Source organism: Accipiter gentilis, chromosome 2, assembly GCF_929443795.1.
Source record: "Accipiter gentilis chromosome 2, bAccGen1.1, whole genome shotgun sequence".
Classification (NCBI taxonomy): Eukaryota; Metazoa; Chordata; class Aves; order Accipitriformes; family Accipitridae; genus Astur; species Astur gentilis.
The window spans coordinates 29,139,176-29,160,113 of NC_064881.1; the positions used below are offsets into that span (position 1 = coordinate 29,139,176).

Genomic DNA, 20,938 nt, shown 5'->3' on the forward strand with positions numbered 1-20,938 from the left:
TACTTCATACAATATAGTGTTCTTTCTTTCACTGCAGTGATTGAGGTAAAAGTCAGAGGTAGATTACCCACATTAATACTCTTCTAGGAAATTTCTTCTCTCCTGTCCTGCTTGCATAGCACCTTTCCATCAAGTCACAACAGTCCAACCCCTCCTGCTCAAGCAGGTTTACCATGAGAGTTTTATCAACTTCTTGGTTCAGTGCCCTTATTTATATGCATTTGCATATGAAAACCTGAACTATGATTTTGATGCATTTAAGGCCAGTTAAAGTTGATGAATGTTGTTGGTGCATGGGGCTTTTCAAATATTTTTTTTTTTTATTATAAGTATTCTAATAAAATAGAGAGGGATGAGAACTTGTGTTTAACATATTTGGGAGAAGGTCTACTGTTGTCAGGTAAGTATAAACTGTGTTTTACAAAATACTCAAACAAAACATAGCGATCAGGAGGGAAAACTCGGATGAAACCCATTTCTGTTGTGTTACTTAAGGCCTTAATGTAATGAGATGCTCTATAGATTATCTTTTTTTTAACTGTAAGTAACCAAAAATATGTTTCCATCAGTTTTTCCCTAGGATAATGACAGAGCTTTCAGAACTACAAGAATTCTATGATCCTGATACAGTAGAACTTATGACATGGATAAAGTAAGTATGAAGTCCTACATTTCTATTTTACTGCTTTATGTCAGAGTATTTTTATCTCAGCATTTTGTGGAGCTACCTCTATTAAACTGAGTTTTCCCTTGCTAAGTCATTCCGTGATGTATGGGAGGAGAACTGTGTATTTTATGTTTGGTATTACTCCCATGGAAGGAAAAAGGAATTTATCATTGATTACAAGAGAAGATCCTGAAACATGCAAGCAAATCATGTATAGTATCATTACTAGGCCTAATTTCCAAATAAAGGTGGATATCTTAGTACTTGGTTCTTTGCACACTAACTTTTCAGTAGATTAGAGGATTCATGTTGATTGTAATGCCAATGGGGGACAGAAACACTGAAATTTTTGTGTGCGGGAGCCAGTAAAATGAAATGCGTGAATGTGAGGATTTAGAGACTTCAGTCAAGATACATGCAGCGTAACATGTATGATTCAAACTTTCCCTTTGACAAAAAGGCTGGAAGGGTTCTCATCTGTCTGGCTAGGCAGGACATAGCAAATACTGAGCTATGTTATATAGTTTATACTGAGCCATATACATAGCTAATACTGAGTCAAGTTATTTTCACAGATATTTTTCTTCTCACCAAAAGTTTCAGAACTGGATTCTGGCCTTAATCAATCTAACTTTGAACTATGTCATTAGGAAGTGCACTTCTCTGAAAAGTAGATCCCCTGTGTTCAGATAACTTACTTATCTTTAACTGGTTGGGTTTTTTTTTTTGTTTGTTTGTTTTTTTTTTTTTTTAGAATATTATTTTATGTATTTATGTAGTCTTTAATGTCAACCTGTTCATCTTCGGAAAAGGCAAGGCTGGTAATTACGGTGTTCCAGCCAATTTCTTCTTTCTGTTAATAGTAATGTATGTTGTTTGTCACTGCTGTAGCTCTTCAAGGCAGCAAGTGGAATAATGCCAAGTACCTAATGGCTTTTACATTAGTCTGCATATATTACACTTCAAGTACATAATTAATCACGGTGAATTGCATTGAGATTCACTCAGCTAAGAGCAATTTGACTACCCTTATTTGTAGCAGCTGTTCATATTTTTTAATGAAAACAAAGATTTTTTTCTTAAGGATATACTTAGATACCCATATTGGAATTTTAATTGAATCCCATTAGTACAGTATATTTTCTTAAAATTTTCGCTCTGATAATATGAATTTATTTTGAATTTTTTCTGCAGGAAAAGTTGCCCAAAGTCTGTAATAAAGTGTGACAATGATTGATTTCTTTCACTAATTCAGGAACACGAATAGTCAAAGGATTAAAACAAACCCAGAAATATAATTACTGTAGACATTATTCTGTATCATGACACTATTTACTTGTAGATGATGAAATACATGGTCTTGGAGATCAAATGAAAATAATCACAAATCTTTCCCTTATGAGATAACATCATGTTGTTTCTCCTTCTCCCTACCCTCCCTCCCAAGCTTGTTTTGTCACAAGTCAGCAACCATTCAGAAAAGCAATAGTTTGATCCATTCCAGGACCACTCTGAATGGTGCTCCATGGATTGCAAGCAGGGGAGAAGAATGGCCATCAGCCCTTGCCCCAGCAGGAGGCCTTCCTTGCAAACTCTATATTGCTGCAGGTCTGAGCTTTTCCTGGCAAGGAAACTACTGCCACTGTAGCATTAACACTAATTGTAACTAGAATGATATCGTCGTGTACTCCAATTCATACCGTAGCACATTAAAAGATTCACACAGTGTACAAAATTAAAAACATTGATTTCACAAATGTATCCTGTACTCAGACGTGTATGTTGATGTTGCTTTTGCAGACGACAGGCTCCTGTGGCTGCTGTGTTTGCAGGCAGCCCACAGTTAATGGGTGTGATTAAGCTTTGTACCGGATGGATGGTGTCAAGCTTGCCTTTATATAATGATGATGATCTTCTAAAAAGAAATGAAAATGTGAGTATCCAATTCCATAAATGTGTGTGTATTATCAGTGATTTATAGACTGTTCTGCCATATAAGACTGAAGAGCCTGATCAAGATGTGTGGGAGTGCTGTAAATATTAATGCTCGAAAGAAGATGGCCTTATAACATTCCTTATAAAACACACATTTGCATTGCTCTTCTGTGCCGCCCAGGCCACCTGGTAATGCAAATTATTACATGTGAGTGGCATTCAAATTACTGCCTTTTCTCCAAAGTGTTTACAGTCTAAGGTGAGAAAAGAGCATGACGTCTTGTAAAGAAAGATAACAAGATAAGACCAATATCTAATAAGCTCACGAACAAGATTCCTTACTGAGCAGTATGGCCGTATTGAATTTTAGGCAGGCTATCATTTCTGAATGATTGTGAGCGATTTTTATTCTGCATGTTTTGTCAGGGAGAAAGTCACAAAGCAGAACAGACTTGCCCAGTGACTACCTAGCAAAGAAATCAAAACTGCTATTCTACGTTAGTTCTCAGTCTGTATTTGAACACTCCAGGATTACAGTCGGGAGACAGAAATCTCTAGCAAGATACTTGATTTGGAAAGCTTGGAAAGCATCTCACAGGAACTGTCTTCCTGTTTACCCAAATGTAATGAGGAAAAAAAAATAATCAAATAGAAGTAAGGAGAACCTAGGAGTCCAGCAAACAGTGAAGGGAGTATCAAGTAGATTGTCAATGCTTCACTCTGGACAGAAACAAATATCAAAATATTTCTGAAGACTTTTCAGGCCACTTGAAATATATAAGATGAGAACTTGCCATCAGCAGAGACAAATACTTCCCATTCAGCTGGCCATTACCTCACCGGTTCTGGAGATTTCAAACCCAAACATTTTATAGCTTGCTGTGTACATATAATTTGCTGTTGCAGATAAGTTGTCCCCCTATGCCCCAATATTTAATTTATCACTGATTTTTCCATTGCATGAACATGTTTGCTTAATTTATAGATTTATCAGATCTATTCAAAGAGGTCAGCAGAAGATATTTATAAGATACTCACATCTTACAAAGCCAATTTTCTGATTATTGAAGATTCAATTTGCAATGAAGTGGGACCTGTAAGAGGATGTAGAGTTAAAGATCTATTGGACATTGCTAATGGTCATGTAAGTAACAGTAAGAAAAAATGAATGTTTGAATGCATAAATAATTAATTTAAAAAGAAATCTTCTTATAATGCTGATCTTTTTCTGATTGTAATTGACATGTAGACAAAGACTTATGAATTTTAGAAGTGATCAATTAAGTTTTGGGTTGTCTGTTTCTTATACACCTGTAATCTTACCCCATACTGTTCTTTAACTGCCCTAATCCCTCCCAGTATATTAGTATTTAGCTGTACTGCTTTTCTGCCAATCATTAAATACCATTTAACTATATATAAAATTTTAAGACTGTAACACCTGAAGAGGTTATTACAAAAGCAGTGAAGCTATGCCTCAGAGGGCATTCTTTACTAGCTTTAAAGATGAAATTTTAAAATGGTGCCATGGTTTCAGCCCAGCTGGTAACAGTGCCATGCAGCTGCTCGCTCACTTCCCCCCTCCCCCCCCCCGGTGGGATGAAGAGAAAATATAAAGGCAGGCTCATGGGTTGAGATAAGGACAGGGAGGGATCACTCACCACTTATGGTCACGGGGAAAAGACAGGCTCAACTTGGGGAAGAAACTAAATCAATTTAATTTACTACAAATCAAAACAAAACAAGGATATTAGGAAGTAAAACCAAACCTGAGAACACCTTCCCCCCACCCCTCCCTCTTTCCCACCTCAACCCCACTCCTGGTTCTCTCTCCACCTCCTCCCCCCAGCGAAATTCCCTGGCGTGGGTCCTTTCCACGGGCCGATCTTCAGGCACCGGCTCCTCCAGCGCGGGCTTTCCGATGGAGTCCCGGCCATCTTTGGGGGCCTCCGCTTCCCCACTCCCCTCCGTGGGCTGGGGGGCACAGCCTGCCGTCTCACCAGGGCTGCAGGGGCATCCCCTCCTGCGGCGCACCTCCTCCCCTCCTTCCTCACCGACCTCGGGGTCTGCAGAGGGGTTCCTCTCGCATCCCAATCCCCTACTCACTGCCGGTTCCCCTTCCGAAATCTGTTCTCCCAGAGGCACTGCCACCGTTGCTGACGGGCTCGGCCTGGGCCAGAGATGGGTCCATCTCGGAGACAGGGAAGCTTCTAGCAGCTTCTCACAGGAGCCACCCCTGAAGCACCTCCCCCGCTACCAAAAAAGCCTGCACCACACAAACCTGTAACAAACGGATCAACTCAGTTCTAAAACTCTGCCTGGGATGAGGACCAGCCTGCCATTCAATTCAGTACAGCTTGTCTGGTACTGATGAGGTTACAAGTCTCTTCAGTCTTGCAGATAAGTTAGCACCCCAATAGATAGTTTAAGCCCCAGCTGGTAGAAAGATTGGTTGAATGAACTGTAGAGTTATGAGGATACCCATGAATGCTACTTCAGTCATTGCCATGCTTTTTCTGTTCTGAATGCTGATAGTGCTACTCTTCCTGCCAAAGTAGGGAATGAGATGGGCTTTATAAAGTGATCTCATTACCACTTGTTCATCTACTTCCTGGGACTCCAGAAGAAGTTTTGACTTTATAAAGGCAGGAGTGGCCCTCAACTCACTTAGGGTTTGGTTGCTTATTCTCAGGTCAATAGGAAATAGGGAGTCACCAGTTACTTCTAAGCAATCACAGATTAGCTTCATTTAGCTGGTTTCCTGACTAAGGAAAAGAACTTAAGCATCTGTTTGACATTACAGCCTGTTGTGTATTAACTATACCAAGTTAATCCTTGGTTTGAATATTTGGCGTTTGGTTTTGGTTTTGTTTTTTTTTTAATGGGGAAGATACATATGTTTCTTTTGTATGTAGTCTTATATTCCATTCTTGGGGAAAAATCCAAGCTGTTCGTCTGTGTTAGGTATTTTATAAGCCCTACTTTTGATGATACACATTTCAAAAGAACTTGTAATGCAAGCATTTCATTTCTGTAGTTGCTTTCATTTGGGGGAGTAATTATAGGGGTTATATGTTTTTAGGGGATTACTCTTTAATTTCTCCAGGAATCTACAACTGGTGTCAGTTTCACTTGTAGGTTTCCTGGCCAGTTTATCCATGGAGGATATTGTCTCTGTTTTTCTATTAACTTTCTTAGCATTGCTGAAATCTATCCTTTTCCTTTCTTTGCCTTGCTGCTAAAATCATGTATACCATGATTATTCCTTGTTGTAACTAATATACTGTACCGTAACAGAGTGTGTGTGTATGAATAACCTCTACCATTGATAATCGGCACATGTTATCTCTCAGTTTCTTCTCAGATATGTTTTTGCATAAGTTCTTGTTCCCTTTTCACACTTAGGATGTCAGCTGGAACAATTAACCACAATTTCAGGATTCCACACAATCTTGATCTCATCCTAACTTCAGCAGCACAGTTTTACTGTTGGGTTTTTAAGTTTTTGTTAGATTCATATATCAGAACGAGTTTCTTCCTCCTTTAATTCCTAACACCCAGTTATTTAGCAGTTCATCCTAAGGAACACTTCCCAGTAATTTTCAGAGCAGTTGTTGTTTATCATGATAATTTCAATCAAAGGGGGGGAAAATACATCAAAAGACAGTATCCAGTGCAAGGAGCCTGTTTTTGATAAATGCCACACACAGCACTGTCAGTACAAAAAGTGAGACATCTACTGTTTTTGTGTAATTAGTATTGTCGAAGTGACAAGGGTTATCCTATTTATAGTGGAGAGATTACAAAGAGGAAAAGAAAGTTCATGATAAGAGTTTCAGTTAAAATCTGTTCTGCTGAATATCTGTAACAAAACAACTGGTATATACATTTAAATATAGAGAACTGAGTGTTCAATATTTTTAGAAAAAAATTGGTTGGCTAGTAATGAACATCACTTATGCTTCCTGTCTGTGGCTGAGTCCATACTGGGTTGGATGCTAAAAATTATAGTTGTAGAGAAAATATTGGAATGGCCAACAGGAATAAAGTCTTTTTTTCAGAAAGTTGACATAATTTGTTCCTGAAAGTTGGTATAGTGTGTTGTCTCAAGAAGCTTTGAAACAAAATTCTCAGTTTGCTTGCTAACAAAAATTGTCTAAGTCATATTGAAACATTATCAAGACATTCCAAACTAGCGGAAGCTAGTGCATATGTAGTTGGAGACTGCAGCATTTACCTATTCCCAAAAGAAGTGAGACAGTGGACAGGCTGTTATGCTCTTGACAGACCTATGGATTTTTTTTCCAAATTGCTTTGTTTAAGAAGATAAGTATTAATTCCTAGCTTGGACTGTGTCCTATTGTCCTAGTCATAATCTTGTTTCTGACACTGGCTGAGAGCATATGATTATTGATAGGGCAAGACAGATGTTTTCTGGCAGTCTGTTGATGAAGGACTGTAGCTCAGGAGAATGTATCTTTGTGTTTGGTAGCCACCAATAGGTTTTTCTCCATGAATTTGTCCTAGCACCTTTTTTTAAACCCATGTAAATTTGTGCCATCAGAAGGAGTAGCGAAGGGATTTCTTCGAGGATAGCAGATGGTAGGTGCTAAAATGCACAAGCAATTTGCTTCTAAGTCAGTTGGTTGGAATTTATAGGGCAATATGTGTGTGTGTCTTCAGTCTTTATTAGGTATGTCAAACTTACTTGGCCTGGAAAAGGTAATGGAGAATTTCCTTCCCTACATAGGTGGTATGCTATGTGCAGGTCAGGTTTGAAGTACTGGGTAGACAGGACGTGTGGATAATTTCCATTGCTGCTGTTCTTTATTGTATGAATAAAGTACACTGGCTTTAATGTCTGCTATCCTGACAAAGGTATTAATTCACAAAAGCTATCTTAAATGGTTAAACAAGTTATAGGGGAGTACATTTTCAGCTTATTGGAATCATACAGTATGGAAATTAAATGCCTATTGTAAATGAAATTTACAGAATACAGAAGTAAATTAAATGTACAGAATTACGTTCTGTAACCACTTATCTTCAGTATTTTAATTAGATCTTCTTTTCTGACAGGTGGTTTGTGAGGAAGGCGACAGCTATGCCTACTCAAAATATGGACGATTTTGTCATGAAATCAAAATGAACTATTCTCCATATGTGAATTATTTTACTCGGGTATACTGGAATAGATCCTATTTTGTATATAGAATCAACACTGTGATATCCTTCCAGTCGTGAAAAAGCATGCAAGATTCTTTCTGAGGATTGTGAATGAAATTCAATTGGAAAAGTTCCTTTTGATCAAGGAAGTTATTTTTGCAGATACATGTGTGCACATGCAGAGTATTGACAACTTTATTTTACCAAACTGGAATTCCTTGAACTACAGATCAACAGACATAGATACCATCCTTGAAGGAAACAGGAAAATTTGTCAATTTTACAGTCTCTACAAAGTGTGACAGTCTTCCACGTTTTTGCATTTTTCTTCCCATTTAAATCATCTTAATCTTCATGCAAATGAGATTTCTAACTTGAGTGTTAGAGACCTGATGTGGGTAGACTTCAGTAAGAGCAGAAAAATTATTTAAAGAGTTCATTTAAGTCATACAGCTTTTGTTTTCCAGAAAGAAAGCAGTCGGTATCCCAAGTCTTTTCAAGTAAGTGTTTGGGGTTTTTTTTTGTTGTTTTATTCTTCCTGTCTTCCAGTCTAAACATTTCTGTGTTTATCAAACACACATTCCTACATCTTATGTATAGCTATAGTGTTTGTATAAATCAAATAAGGAAGATTTTATTTAAACAACACTTCCATAGATTATGGCACTGAGCTCTACATTGTTAGCGACATGTTGGTGCAAGTGCTTGGACTTAGACCTAGCAGTAGGGGTTGACAAGGTCAGATCTTCAGTTTGGAAAGAACTTGTCTTCAGGATTTTTCCATACTTAAATGTGTATGTATGTATGCATGTGTGTGTCTTAGCAGCTATCAGAATGGGCCAGTATACAACAGTATGCCATACTTGGTTTTGGACAAGTGTAGCAGGACAACTAGGTTTGCTACTGAGACTTCTGCACTTCTGTTTCACCCCCTCTGTGTGTGTGCTGGAATATATGTGTGTGTGTGTGTGTGTGTGTGTGTGCATGGGGGGATGGGTGATGGTAATTTCATTCAACTTACTATGTGATAGTTATATTAAGGTAGTGCCATAACTGTAATTTAAAACACTATAATTGCCACCATTAATAAATAATGGTACAGTTGTTCATAGCTATTTTTATACCAATTATGCAACTACACCGAGATCTTTGAAAATTTGGGAAAGTACTCTGCAATCTTGCTTCCCTCTAAAATTTGTCTTCCTTGTATGACCCCCTTTGCCTCTACAACTATTTTTCTTAACGAATTATCTGTTCATCCTGTTTGTTGCTGGCTGATATACTTTCAAGAGAATGAACGATGCTTTAATTCCAACTCTGGGCCTAATCCTGGTGTTGTGAATGGAAAATCCAATAAAAGGTAATGGTAACTTTTGCTTATGTAAGTGTAGCTGGACAAAAAGCCAGGACATAAGTTTTGGAAGAGGTTATTCACCCATTAGGAGTTACCTGCAGTTATGGATTCGTGTAACACCTGGCCCAGAGACCAGTCTATTAGGCATGTGGGAATGATTCTTTGGAGCCCAGATGAAGGTTCTGGCATAATAGGATGAGCCTTCAACTGAAAAATCTGCAAATGATTCTGCAAATGAAAGCTGCAAAACGATCCTTACCACACTTCTCGATAAAATGCAAATTCAGAGATTTTAACTCTGAAAATATTAGGAACTGCAGCATGTTGGTGTATATGCGTGATTCTTATCTGCTCTATGCAGATACATTTGCTTACTTTACACTAGCAGGTAGTGCTGAGATTTTTTTTTTAAAAACCTATTATCACTATTGGAGTGATTTAAAAGAAAAAAGCTTTATTGTTGTAAGAGTCAACATGTCTGTAATCTGGTTTTTTTTTTTACTTTCAGTTATATTTTTAGGCCTACCAGTCTTGACAAGATGTGAAATTATGCATTTTGTTTGAAACCAATGTTCAGATAAATCCATCGAATATACTGGATGTGATCATTGAGAGAAACATTTATCAGTACAACTGAGTTACAAGTTAAAAGTAAATATCCTTTCTGGGTATACATTCATTGTGTTGAGGGTAGTATGTACATGTGTCTCTGGCCAAATACAGTCTGCATTTATTTGCTTATGCACAAGTGCATATGTTTTATTGCACTGGACTGTTTCAGACTTTTCAATTGCCATATAACAACAGAAGCTAGTGTATTAACTTAAGCTATGGCAGGCCTGCAGGAACCTTCTCTGTATGTGCTAGTATGGATGTAGGTGTAATACTTGGAAGTGAGTTTAGAGTTCCTTATGCAATTTAAGTTTGTTTGAATCACTGTCAAGGAATTACATGTCTGTGTGTCAGTCATTTACTTGCCTGAAGTTAATCATTCATGAATATCATTTCATAACAGCAATAAGGCATTCCAGGTAGCAAACTTCAGGGTTACAACTGCACTTGGGTGGATGAAGTCGCATAGCTTACGGCTTCATGCCTTAGACTGCCATGCCAAGATGCAATATTTAACTATCCTTGACTGCCTGTTGTGTTTTACTGCAATGCTGTATGTATGTGCTACCACATGTAAGTATTCAAACAACATTCTATGTAGAGCACACGTGTAAAGAAAAACATAAATGCGGCCATCTGTACATCTAAAGAAAACTGTCTTGTAGCATGTTGGCCTTTATACATGTTTAAACGAACATGTTGAACTCAATTTGAACTGTGACATAGTTGTTGTTATTAGTTTTGTCATAGTTTTTAAGATGTATTCTTGATACTTCAATTGATTCTGGTTTAGGAGAATCATTTAAGATTTTTACCTTGCTTTTTATATTAGAGAAAATTGTATTGCAGCACCATTGGCACAGCAGCCTTAAGTAACAGAAGGAGCCTTTTACATGGGAGAAACATTGCTGTTGTTCCAGTAAAAAAGCATAATTTTTAAAACGAGTGACTGGAAGAATCATATCTTACAAAGAAAATGATGAGCTTGGATTTCTTACACAGCTATGGATTAGCAAAAATAATTATTGTCTATTCTAGTCTCCATCTTCTGTGAAAAATAAACAGTACATTTCATGATATCCCTCAGAAGGACAACAATAGGGCATAATTACATCGGACTTGTACACACAACCTTAGCTCGGTTTTCAACCAGGTCACAGGTTTAACTCCTTGAAAGGCCTGGGGGAACATTTTGCAAAAAATGATCTGTTTTGCTGTAGATGTTGCAATTCAGTTGAAACGTGCCTTGCAAGCTTTTATTAAACAAACAAAAAACTCAATTTGTGTTTCTTTTTGTGAAGATTTTTTTTTTAAAATTCCTATCTCTCTGATTTCTAGAGCTTCCGTTGTGTCTTAATAGCCCAGCCTCCAAGGATGCTCGTGTAGTAAGTGGTGCAGCTAGGATGCATGCCAGCCATCGAACAGCTGTTCACAGGGAAGAATGAGAATTTGCATAGCAATTTGTGTTGCTATTTTGCTGGCTTATTTTCTCCTTCACATTTCCAACTTTGATATGCTTGATCTTAGTAAATGCAAAAAAATTACCTTGAAAGAATAAATGAGTGTAGTATTTTCAGGCACTCACCTGTTACTGTTAGACTTGTGGATGAAAGTTGAATCAAGCCACAGCTAAACTGACATGTACAATTTTGTCTTAATCTTAAAAAAATGCTCTTTCACTTCCTGAATTACCACATACTTGAATTCAGTTGATAGATTTGCCAGGAGATGTTTGAGACTAATTAAGTAAAGGCATTTCAGAACATAAGCTTCTATTCATGTTATTTAAAAAAATACTGGTTTTATTTCTTCCAAAGTAAATGGAAGTACAATTAATACAATACAATCTTAAATGCAATTTCCATTGGGGGGGTAAGGAGGAGATACACAAATATGGAAGAAAGAGGGCCAAAAGGTTTAACAGGCATTGAAAATTCTTCAAACTGCTCTGGTGGCATTACTACTTACTGAAAGGTAGAAAGTTAGGGACCAAATCTTGCTCTTATCACCTTACTTTTACTAAGTCATCTGCAAATGTCCAAATCTTGTGACCCTTCATCAGCTTTCCCATGCAATTCACATGAACAGGAGCTGCAGGATTGGGTCGTAGGGATTGTAAGCTGTCATTGAAATACTTCTTGATGACTGCTGTTAACTTCATATAATCTATCCTTTAACCAAATATCTAGCAGGAAGAAAACGTAAGCTGTTGGTGTGTATGCGTGGGCATGCATGTTGTGTTTGCATTTAGAGATGGCTGGTTTACTGTTGCGTTTTGGAGATGTAACGAGTAGCTTCTATTATCACTAATGGTGGTTGAATCTATTAATCTTCTAAATAACTGACAGGCAGGTGGACTTTAGAGTACCATGGTATTAGAGATGAAAGAAAAGCTGAATTTATTCCAACACAAGCAATATTTCATGTGAAATAATACCTCAGCATAAATCTGTATAATCATGCCTTTAGTACTCTTTTTAAAACATAACTTTAGGGGAAAAAAAGAAGAAGTGAGAATTCTAAAACATGGAGTGTGTGTTATTTTAGTAATCATTTCTACTTCCTGAGTACAGCTGAAAGAAAATATCACCATTATGTTGCTGCACTTTTACTATGCCAAATGCAGAGCTAGCAATGCCTAGTGGTCTTCTGAATTGTTTGGTACCTCAATTAGATTTTTAAATGTGTAATTAATCTGGCAATGTTTTTGATTTCAGCACAGTTAAATGTATGTAATTCTGCCTTTCAAGTGATGTTTAAGGTTACCTATTTATTTGATGGAAAAGAGGTGGGTGTTTAATGCCTTTCAAAGTTTCAAACTTTGTTACTTCAGTAATGCAGAACAATTATTGGTGGTGCTTTACTTGTTAACAGTGACATTTAGCAGTAGCGTGTATGGCATATGGACGTATCTATGTGCCGCTATTTAATAACAAATCTAAGGAATCCAATTCCTTTTATCTTGTTTGTTGTCTTGGACGGTTTTTTATCAAAATAATGTATACATCGTAAATATTTTTCTCTTGTGAAAAAAAAATTGTAATAAAAGCCAAGTCGAGAAAGTATGGATTGTTTGGGGCACTGTTTTATGCTTTTTTTTTTTTTTGAGAAGTCTGATACCCTTTCACAAAACCCATGTAATTTGTAATGAATTAACCTCCTTCCGCTGTTGCAGTAATAAAATGATTTTTGTATTCTGTTGTATTATTTGCATATGCAATTTTCAGTCAAGTGAAGACTGTACAGCATAGCTAAGACATCTGTCTTGACAGGACAGCATAAATAGTCTTGCCGCTCTTGAGGATTACCAGCCTGCTCAGACTGGATCCATATGTCATGCTGACTGTGCCTACCTGTTGAGATATACTGCTATGAAGATGAGCGGCAAAATGTGAGATGCTTCTTACGGAATTACTGAACTCTTTCTCCCTACAGATCCTCCTACAGCAAGCATGTCACTTGGAAATAAATTCCTATGCAACATCAAATGCTTACTGATTTATTTAATTTTTTTAATCAACTAATATATCATCTGTCTTGCATTTTTACAGATCATGGTTACATATATTGGAGCCTTCTGTCATTTTATAAGATATTAGTAGGAGTGAAATCTTTCAGTGCAGACTACTGTATAATAATTTACCATGTAATGATATGAAAACCTTGAGATTATTTTAGTTAAATTCTGAAGACGGTAGAAATACCTTATGAAGTGCTTCTCCAAAAATCAATCGTATAGCACCTTAGAAAATACATATTTACATCTTTAATTTATAATGGTTCTGAGTTTGAACATTCATCAGACTGCTTCCTTTTAGACCAGTCAGGAACTGCACTGATGTTGAAGTATTCAAGTTTATCCATGAATTCTTCAAGCACTCAGGCTTTGTGATTGCTTCGCAGAAAGGGGAATGGAGCTCCCTGGCACCGTGTTTGTTGGTTCCATATGTTGGTGTTTGTGTACTCTTCCACGTTGTTATCCAAAACTGAGACCATCATTACCAGCTGTGAAATACAGAACATTCTATTATATATAATAGAACTTGTATTCATAGATATGTGTATATAAATAGGTGTATATAAAAATGTGTATATGTATTTTATGTGTGTATATATCTCTGTATAAAATACATATTCTGATTATAATCAGTGTTTAAGAGGTGTTAGGTAAAATTACTGTTGGTTTGGGTTTTTTCCCCCCCTAAATGATAGCTCTGTAATCTGTTTCTAGGACCTAGTTTCCCAGATTTTCTGATTTTTGCTGTAAGCCAGACTAGCATACTTCAGTTCCTGTATGCTTTCAGATTGCTTAGGTAACGAATGTGATAGACATTTTTTAATAGTAATGAGATGAGATGCATCTCATTATGAATTAAATTGCATATATAGAATATACAAACATAACGCAATATAGAGGAATACTGAACTATTCAGTAGCTTATAACACACCAGCGATATATACGTTTACCTTCCGCGTTTTGAGCAGCTTTATAATCCCTTGGACTTTCTTCTTGTTTCAAAGTTACAACTGTAACGTGCCTGCTGTCAACCCTTGACTGCTGACGGTACCATACTGACTGGTTATAGAAAGACCAAAACCATGTTAGACTGACTTTTTTTTCACACTGTTGCAATAAATGCCAGCAGGTTCTGTAAGATGAGCGTGGATATAAAACGATGCCTTACGCCATTCTCCCCTCTGAAGAAAGTTGACAAAGGACGGGCAAGAATGCAGCTGCCTTCTCTTCGCGGCATCATGTTACGCTGTCTGTGAGACCCTGGGCGCAGAACCTGTGGTCTCCCTGGAGTAACTGTTGGATGCTGGAAAGAACGTGTGTGGTTTCCTTGGTTGATCTAACTTCAAGTCTGGACAATAATGCAAAATCACTGCTGCAGAAGCGATTGACCTGTTTATGCAATTTTAGAAAGGTACATTAAAACCAAGTCTTGTTTTCATTTCATCATGAAAACTTGTTTCTGAAAGACATGAGAGTAATTTGTATCTATTTCTGCATTATTAACACCTAGATAAATGCTGCTGCTTTTTAAATTTTTTTCTTCTTTTTTTTCTCCTCCCAGTTTGGCCCATTTTATGATGATTGGAGCTGTAGTCTGTACTGCTGGTTCTAGGGCCTTGTCCCAGCTGCGAGAAAGGGCCAGAGGAAGGCTGTTGGGCTTGCTGATAGTTTGGCCTTAGAATAGCAACTCTTAGATTTAGTGGTTGCAATTCACAGTCCCCAGTTCACTAGATAAGGTTTGCTAGGGAAGAATCTGAAAAATAAATTTCACTATGATTCTTTGGCAATAGAAGCTGATAGTGTCCTGAAGATATCCAAGGAGCTTATTTATTTCTTTTCCATGTTGTTTTCTATCAATCAGAGCCAAGAGCCATCTCCGCTATCCTTACTCAGGTCGCCTCTTGGATTAACGCTGTATCAGTCTCCCCGTGGTTTCTGCTTCACTCTCCCGGGAAGAGTCAAGTTCCTTTGCAAAATACGGCTACGTAGAAAGAGCCGTACCATTTTCTCGGCAGTGTTCTGAGAAGGAGATGAGGTTACTCCAGAATGGTTGGTCTTGTAGCATTTCAGTATTTACTGTACATACGTATACATACATAATACAGCTTTTGAGACTTGCCTACCATCCCTTAAACTGTTTAGCTGCCTGTTGATCCCTGATGAGCACATAGGGTCAACTGTGAACAGTGGAAAATATTTTTCCTGGGTTTTGAAGTGGTTGCTAGAACAGAATATCACCCACTGAGCCTAAAGAGACCCAATCACGAGCCTGTGCTTTGACTTCCAGAATCCCCATCAGCCAAAGCGGACCTCCCTCCCTACTCTTCAGTTCCAGAAGAAAAATGATCTTCATTGAAAAGACTGATAGAGACGTTTAGTCTTTTCATCAATACTTTCCAACAAAATATTGCAGTTTGGTCCTTTTGTTATAGCTTGAAAAAACAACCAAACAGCCCATTATAAATAATTTTTACCATTTCAAAACATGTACTTAACGCATATGTAACTGCCTGACACCAGTAAGAGCAATATTTCAGCCGTGCCTGGCTGGGATGCAGTCACATAATTTTAGAGCTGGTAATCACACACAAATGCACCTCAAGTGTGTTTGCATCTCTTTAAATTGTAGGGTAGGATTTGTGTCCACAAATATATATATATATATATATATTTGTTTTGTCAAATTGCACAGGTTTTGTGCAATTGGATGTTGAAAATAACATGGTTGTGCTAGTAAGTATCCACGGTGGCAAGGTTGTCGCTGGTTCTGCTCTGTACGGTGTGCCCTAAATTCTGTCAATGGGGGTGATGTACAGCAGAAGCCTAAATTTACATCACCAAAATGATGTGTTAATGAACGTATTAATGATACATGGGCTCATATGTGTGAGGGAGAACGGTGAATAAAATCCAACTCGGGTCTTGACGGGCTGTAGACAAAACCATATGTTTCTAAATGCATGTGTATGAATATAAGAGAATAGAAAGGGCAGCACATCTTGCAGTGTAGCTTAAAATTGAGCACTTGATTTTGAGTGGATTTAATTTGCACGTTAAGAGTTTGTGTAAGGCCAGTAGGACACATCGCATTTCAGAAGAGGGTGTGCTGCACTGTATCTCCGTGCTGATCTGAACTTTTCCTAAACTGAATGCTCATTTCTGGTCATCCGGCTGGTTGAGATTAAGTGTCGTAAGTTAATGAGCTTTCCTGTGCATTTGTGAGGCAGGGAATTATTCACATTTTATTTTTACATAGGGCTGAAACAGTAAAGATAGCACTCTCACAGCTTGCTACAGCACGTTAACCCTGGATGGATCTTGATGCTTACTTTCCTGTTGTTACTGGTAAACAATTCCTTAAAAATGTTTGGGTTTGCATTTTCCCTCCCAGTCCGAGATCTGCATCATGCCCATTTTTAGAAACAATCATCCCATCACTTTCCTAGGTGAAAATAAAGGCCGACAGCTTGTAATAAATGTGATGTGATCTGCCAGCGATCACTTCTCCTTAAAAGTGGTAGTTGCCCAGGTGGCAGAGGTGCAGATCTAGCAGCTGGTTGTCGCCTTTGACTGTTGCCTGTAATATTTGACTAAAGCTGATTGAAATGGTTTCTGGCTTTCTTGAGCAAAGCTTCACTTCCAGCCTAGCTGTGTCCTCACTGAAGCTACAACACCCCTGCCCTCCTAACAGCCTTCTAGTAAGACTAGCAAACCGGTGTTCAAAACAGCAAGAGGGAGCATTTCTAATAGAAAAACGTTAACTCAGTTTGACCAGCTGGATGCGGAGGCTCGGCAAAAGGCCGTTCCTAAGCTGTTACCGTCACTATGCAAAGGGAGATGCGTTGTTCTTGCTTATTTGCAGGAATGGAAGATGCCGCTGGGACTTGCGCTTGGAGCGACGAGAAAATGAGTAATGTTTGGTTTGACGAGTAGCGGGGAGTGATTGGCATTGGATTCACGCTTCCATTGATCATGGTATAACCAGTGCAATGATTCCCATGCCCAGATTATTTTACTTGTGTTTAGCAGGACTGACGCATCTGCTTGCCTAATTCAGTAGGACCGTTTCAGTATTGCTCTCAAGAGCAGCACACGCTATTCTTTTCCCCAAAATGTGTTTCGCTCAGAGACTGAAATTTTAGATGCGATAATTGGTGCTATTGTTCAGGTATTATGCTGAGACCCGTTTTGCTCTTCCCCCTTCTGCCAAAAAATGCACCTTACCTGAAGGAGCAGCAACCGGTGTGTGCACTCCTGAGAGGCCACACTTCCAAGACAAGCCGAGCTCACATCAGAAAAATATGCCTGCTTGGTCACAACTATTTTTCAGCGATTCGAGCATCTATCCCAAGGCCCCCTCTCCCTCACGCAATAGTGTTTTTTCCTCTCTTTCTTTTACTGGTTGCTCTTCTAGCTTGGCTGGGTTTTTTCGTACACGCTCAGGAAAGCGGGAGCTTGCCCGTTATTCCCCGAGGTCACGCACACACACCACCCACCCACGCCGCCCCCATCCCTCCCCCGGGAAGCACCGCTCCTGCTCCTCTCTCTGCCCGCTTCGCTTGCGGAGCAGCGGGACGCGAGCGGCAGAGCAGCCCGGGAAGCAAGCTCTGGAACTGGGGAAGATGGGGCGTTTGCCCGGCTCTGCTGTACGCTTTGCCACGGGCGGGGCGGGCTCGCCCCGTCCCCGCCCACGGCTCTGACCGGCCGCGGGGACGGGCCGGGTCTCCACGTGGCGTGGGTGTGCGCGGCGGGAGTGCGGCGCGGTGCCGCTCCGTGGGGTGCTCCGCTCCGCTCCGCTCCGCTCCCCTCCGCTCGGCGGGATGGGCCGGGCGCGACGGGGCGGCCGCCGGCGGCTCCCGGTCCTGCCGCCGCCGCCGCCGCCGCCGCCGCCGCTGCTGCTGCTGCTGCTGCTGCTGCTGCTGCCGCCGCTGCCCTGCGGGGCGGCGGGGCCGGGGCGCGGCGGCGCTCCCCGCCTGCTCCGCTTCTCCGGCCGGGTGCCCGAGAACAGCCCGGCGGGGACGCCGGTGCGGGGCTTGCGGGTGCCGCTGCGAAGGCTGCTGGGCCCCGGGGAGCCGGCCGGGGAGTGGGCGCTGGAGGGGGACGGCGCCTGCCGCTTCTCCCTCCAGCGGCGGCCGGGCGGCGGCCGGGGGCTGCTGCTGCTCCGCACGGCCGAGCGCCTGGACCGGGAGGCGCAGCCCGAGTACGGGCTCCGGCTGCGGCGGCGGCGGCGGCGGCGGGCGGGCGAGTCCCCCCGGGAGGCGCTGCTGCGGGTCCGGGTCCTGGACCGCAACGACCACCGGCCGCGGCTGCCGCCGGCGCGGCCGCTGGAGGTGGACGAGCTGGCGCCGCTGGGCACGGAGGTGGCCCGGCTCCGCGCCTCGGACGGCGACGAGGGCGCCAACGCGCGTCTCACCTACCGCCCCTGGCCGCCGGGCGCCGGCAGCCGCCTGCTCTTCGTCGTGCCCCGCAGCGGGCAGGTGCTGACCGTGGGCTCGCTGCTGGGGCTGCGCCGGCTCCGCCTCTGCGTCGCGGCCCACGACCACGGCCGGCCGCGGCCGCTGCGCAGCCCCGCCCGGTGCCTGCGCCTGGCCGTGCGCGGCCGGCGCCCGGCGCCCGGCGAGGAGAGGCGGCGGCGGCGGCGGCCGCGGCGGCGGCGGCGGCGGCGGCGGCGGGGGGCTCGCTCGCTGCCGCCGCCCGAGCGGCCGCCGGCGCCCGGCTCCCGGCGCTACACGGCCCGCCTGCCCGCCGGGGCGCGGGTGGGCGACACCGTCTTCACCGTCCCGCGGAGCCGCGACCGGGCGGCGGGCGGCTGGTTCGAGCTGGCGTCCCCCGGCGCCAACCCCGTGGGGGTCGACAGGGCCTCGGGGCGGCTCTACCTCCGGCGGGAGCTGCGAGCGGGCGCCCGGGCGGAGGTGCTGGTCAAGGTGCACGGCGGCGGCGGAGGAGGTAGGGGGCCGGGCCGGGGCCGGGGCCGGGGACGGGGACGCGCATCTCCCCGCGGCGCTACCCCGGGGGGGGGGGGGCGGGACGGCCGCGAAACGGCCGGGCGGGGACGGAGGGTCGCCCCGAGGGAGGGGGGAGGCTGAGCGGGCACGGCCGTGCCCGGCACTTGTCACTCGAGGAGCTGCGGCCGCCCTCCGTGGGGCGTTGTGGCAGCTGCCCCCCAGCTCAGGCTGGGTTTGGTGGCGCGGGGGGCTCTCCTCCGCTCCCGAGAGAAGCGTTCACCTCCTGCCTTTGAAGGGACAGGTGAAACGCGTGGATGATGGCGGGTTTCTCGGGTGATGCTGTGTTGCGAGGAGCTCCTGCCACAGCAGGTTCACTTCTGTAGGACCGGAGGGGCCTGCGGGCGGGTTAAGCAGCAGTTAGAGGGGGGAAGCACATCGCCACAGACAGCTCGTCTTCTGGCGGGGGGAGTTACCGGAGGGCCTCCTCGGTTCCCTCTGGTCCTCCGTGGCCGGGGGAGGGAGAGGTGACATTGTCCTGGGAGCGCGCGCTTACAGACCTGCATCCACGGCCCACTGCGCCTGGAGATCCTTCTGCCACCGTTCGCTGAGCGGCCCTGAAATGGTGCTGGAAGCCCGCTACGGCAGTGGCAGAGCAGTGCACGGGAAGGGAAAGAAGCCGTTGCAAAATAGGTGTCGATGAGCTTAGGACAAGAAAAAAATAAAAAAGGCCTGAATCTGGAATCCTAGGCGTTGGTGTAGAGAACTAGATGGAGATACCGTTACGCCACTGTGTAAATCCTCTATACAGCAACAGCTTGTATACTCTATCTGGTTCTCCTAATAATACAGCCAAGAGAACGGCTAGACTTGTTAAACTTCTTAAACCGTGTTAAGCTTGAGGTGCATAACGGCTACAAGAGCCATCCTTCCCATGTGTTACTTTCATCTTATTCAGAGGAAGTTTTATAGCGTGTTTGTAACTGTAGCCCAGGTCTCTGATAACATTACTGGTTATCATTTGCTTGGGGTTTGTTTTTCATTTTTTTTCTTAGATGTTTACAGCTTCACTACAGAGGGAATATTTACAGTTTCTGTAAATGGTTTTTACAGCCTCATACTCAGGAAATGCGAAACAGAGAGCTGGGAGGAAAACAAATGTGTCGAAGCGTGCTGGGGGTTGTGATCTTGACCGTTGTGCACTGTGTGTAGTCTGAGAATCCCAGAGCCGCCTGCCTGAGAAACTTATTCTTGCAGGAACGGGCTGTGTTGGGCAAGTGAGAAACATTTAACATAATAAAAATGCTGCACGGTATTTCTAGGTACTAACTTTAAACAAGTCGCCCGATGTTGAAAGTAGAACTTCTCATTCAAGCTGAAGATGGAGTTGGAAAGGTGACCTGTTGGTTGACCACCTTGCTTATTTATAATGAAAGTAAATAACCTTGTGAGCAGCGTTGTACAAATGATTAATCGTGTCGTCCTCTCCAATCTGGTGCTGTACAGCATGTTTTTACCACTGTCTATGCCCTGATAATGTATTGACAAGAGATGAGCCTCAGGGAGAAAGGAATTCGATGATCAAGTGGGACAAGGTCATTTTAGACACTCCTTTAAGCTACTTTGAAAATCAAATCTCATAACTTTGTACAGTAACGAACTTGGGATCTTTTTCTGGCTGCTTATTTTACAGGAGATTGATGAAACAGTGGGAGGCTTTGAGCATCCATCTTTAATCTGAAGA

The 20,938-nt window shown here is 42.4% G+C and overlaps 2 protein-coding genes across 3 annotated transcripts in view; both read left to right on the forward strand.

Moving 5' to 3' along the window:
- The window catches only part of DPY19L4 (dpy-19 like 4), a 37,905-nt gene extending 23,164 nt beyond the window's left edge, over positions 1-14,741 (forward strand). Inside the window, 4 exon segments of the mRNA XM_049823827.1 lie at positions 570-652; positions 2,468-2,600; positions 3,588-3,746; positions 7,682-14,741. Coding sequence (XP_049679784.1) covers positions 570-652; positions 2,468-2,600; positions 3,588-3,746; positions 7,682-7,846 — 540 coding nt within the window. The 3' untranslated portion in view covers positions 7,847-14,741.
- Positions 14,742-17,839: 3,098 nt separating this feature from the next.
- LOC126047444 (neural-cadherin-like) overlaps positions 17,840-20,938 on the forward strand; it is a 56,274-nt gene continuing 53,175 nt past the window's right edge. For both annotated transcript variants that reach the window (XM_049821097.1, XM_049821104.1), the window contains exon 1: positions 17,840-19,198. In XM_049821097.1, the coding sequence (XP_049677054.1) occupies positions 18,073-19,198 (1,126 nt within the window). In that variant the 5' untranslated portion in view covers positions 17,840-18,072. The remainder of the gene's footprint in view (positions 19,199-20,938) is intronic.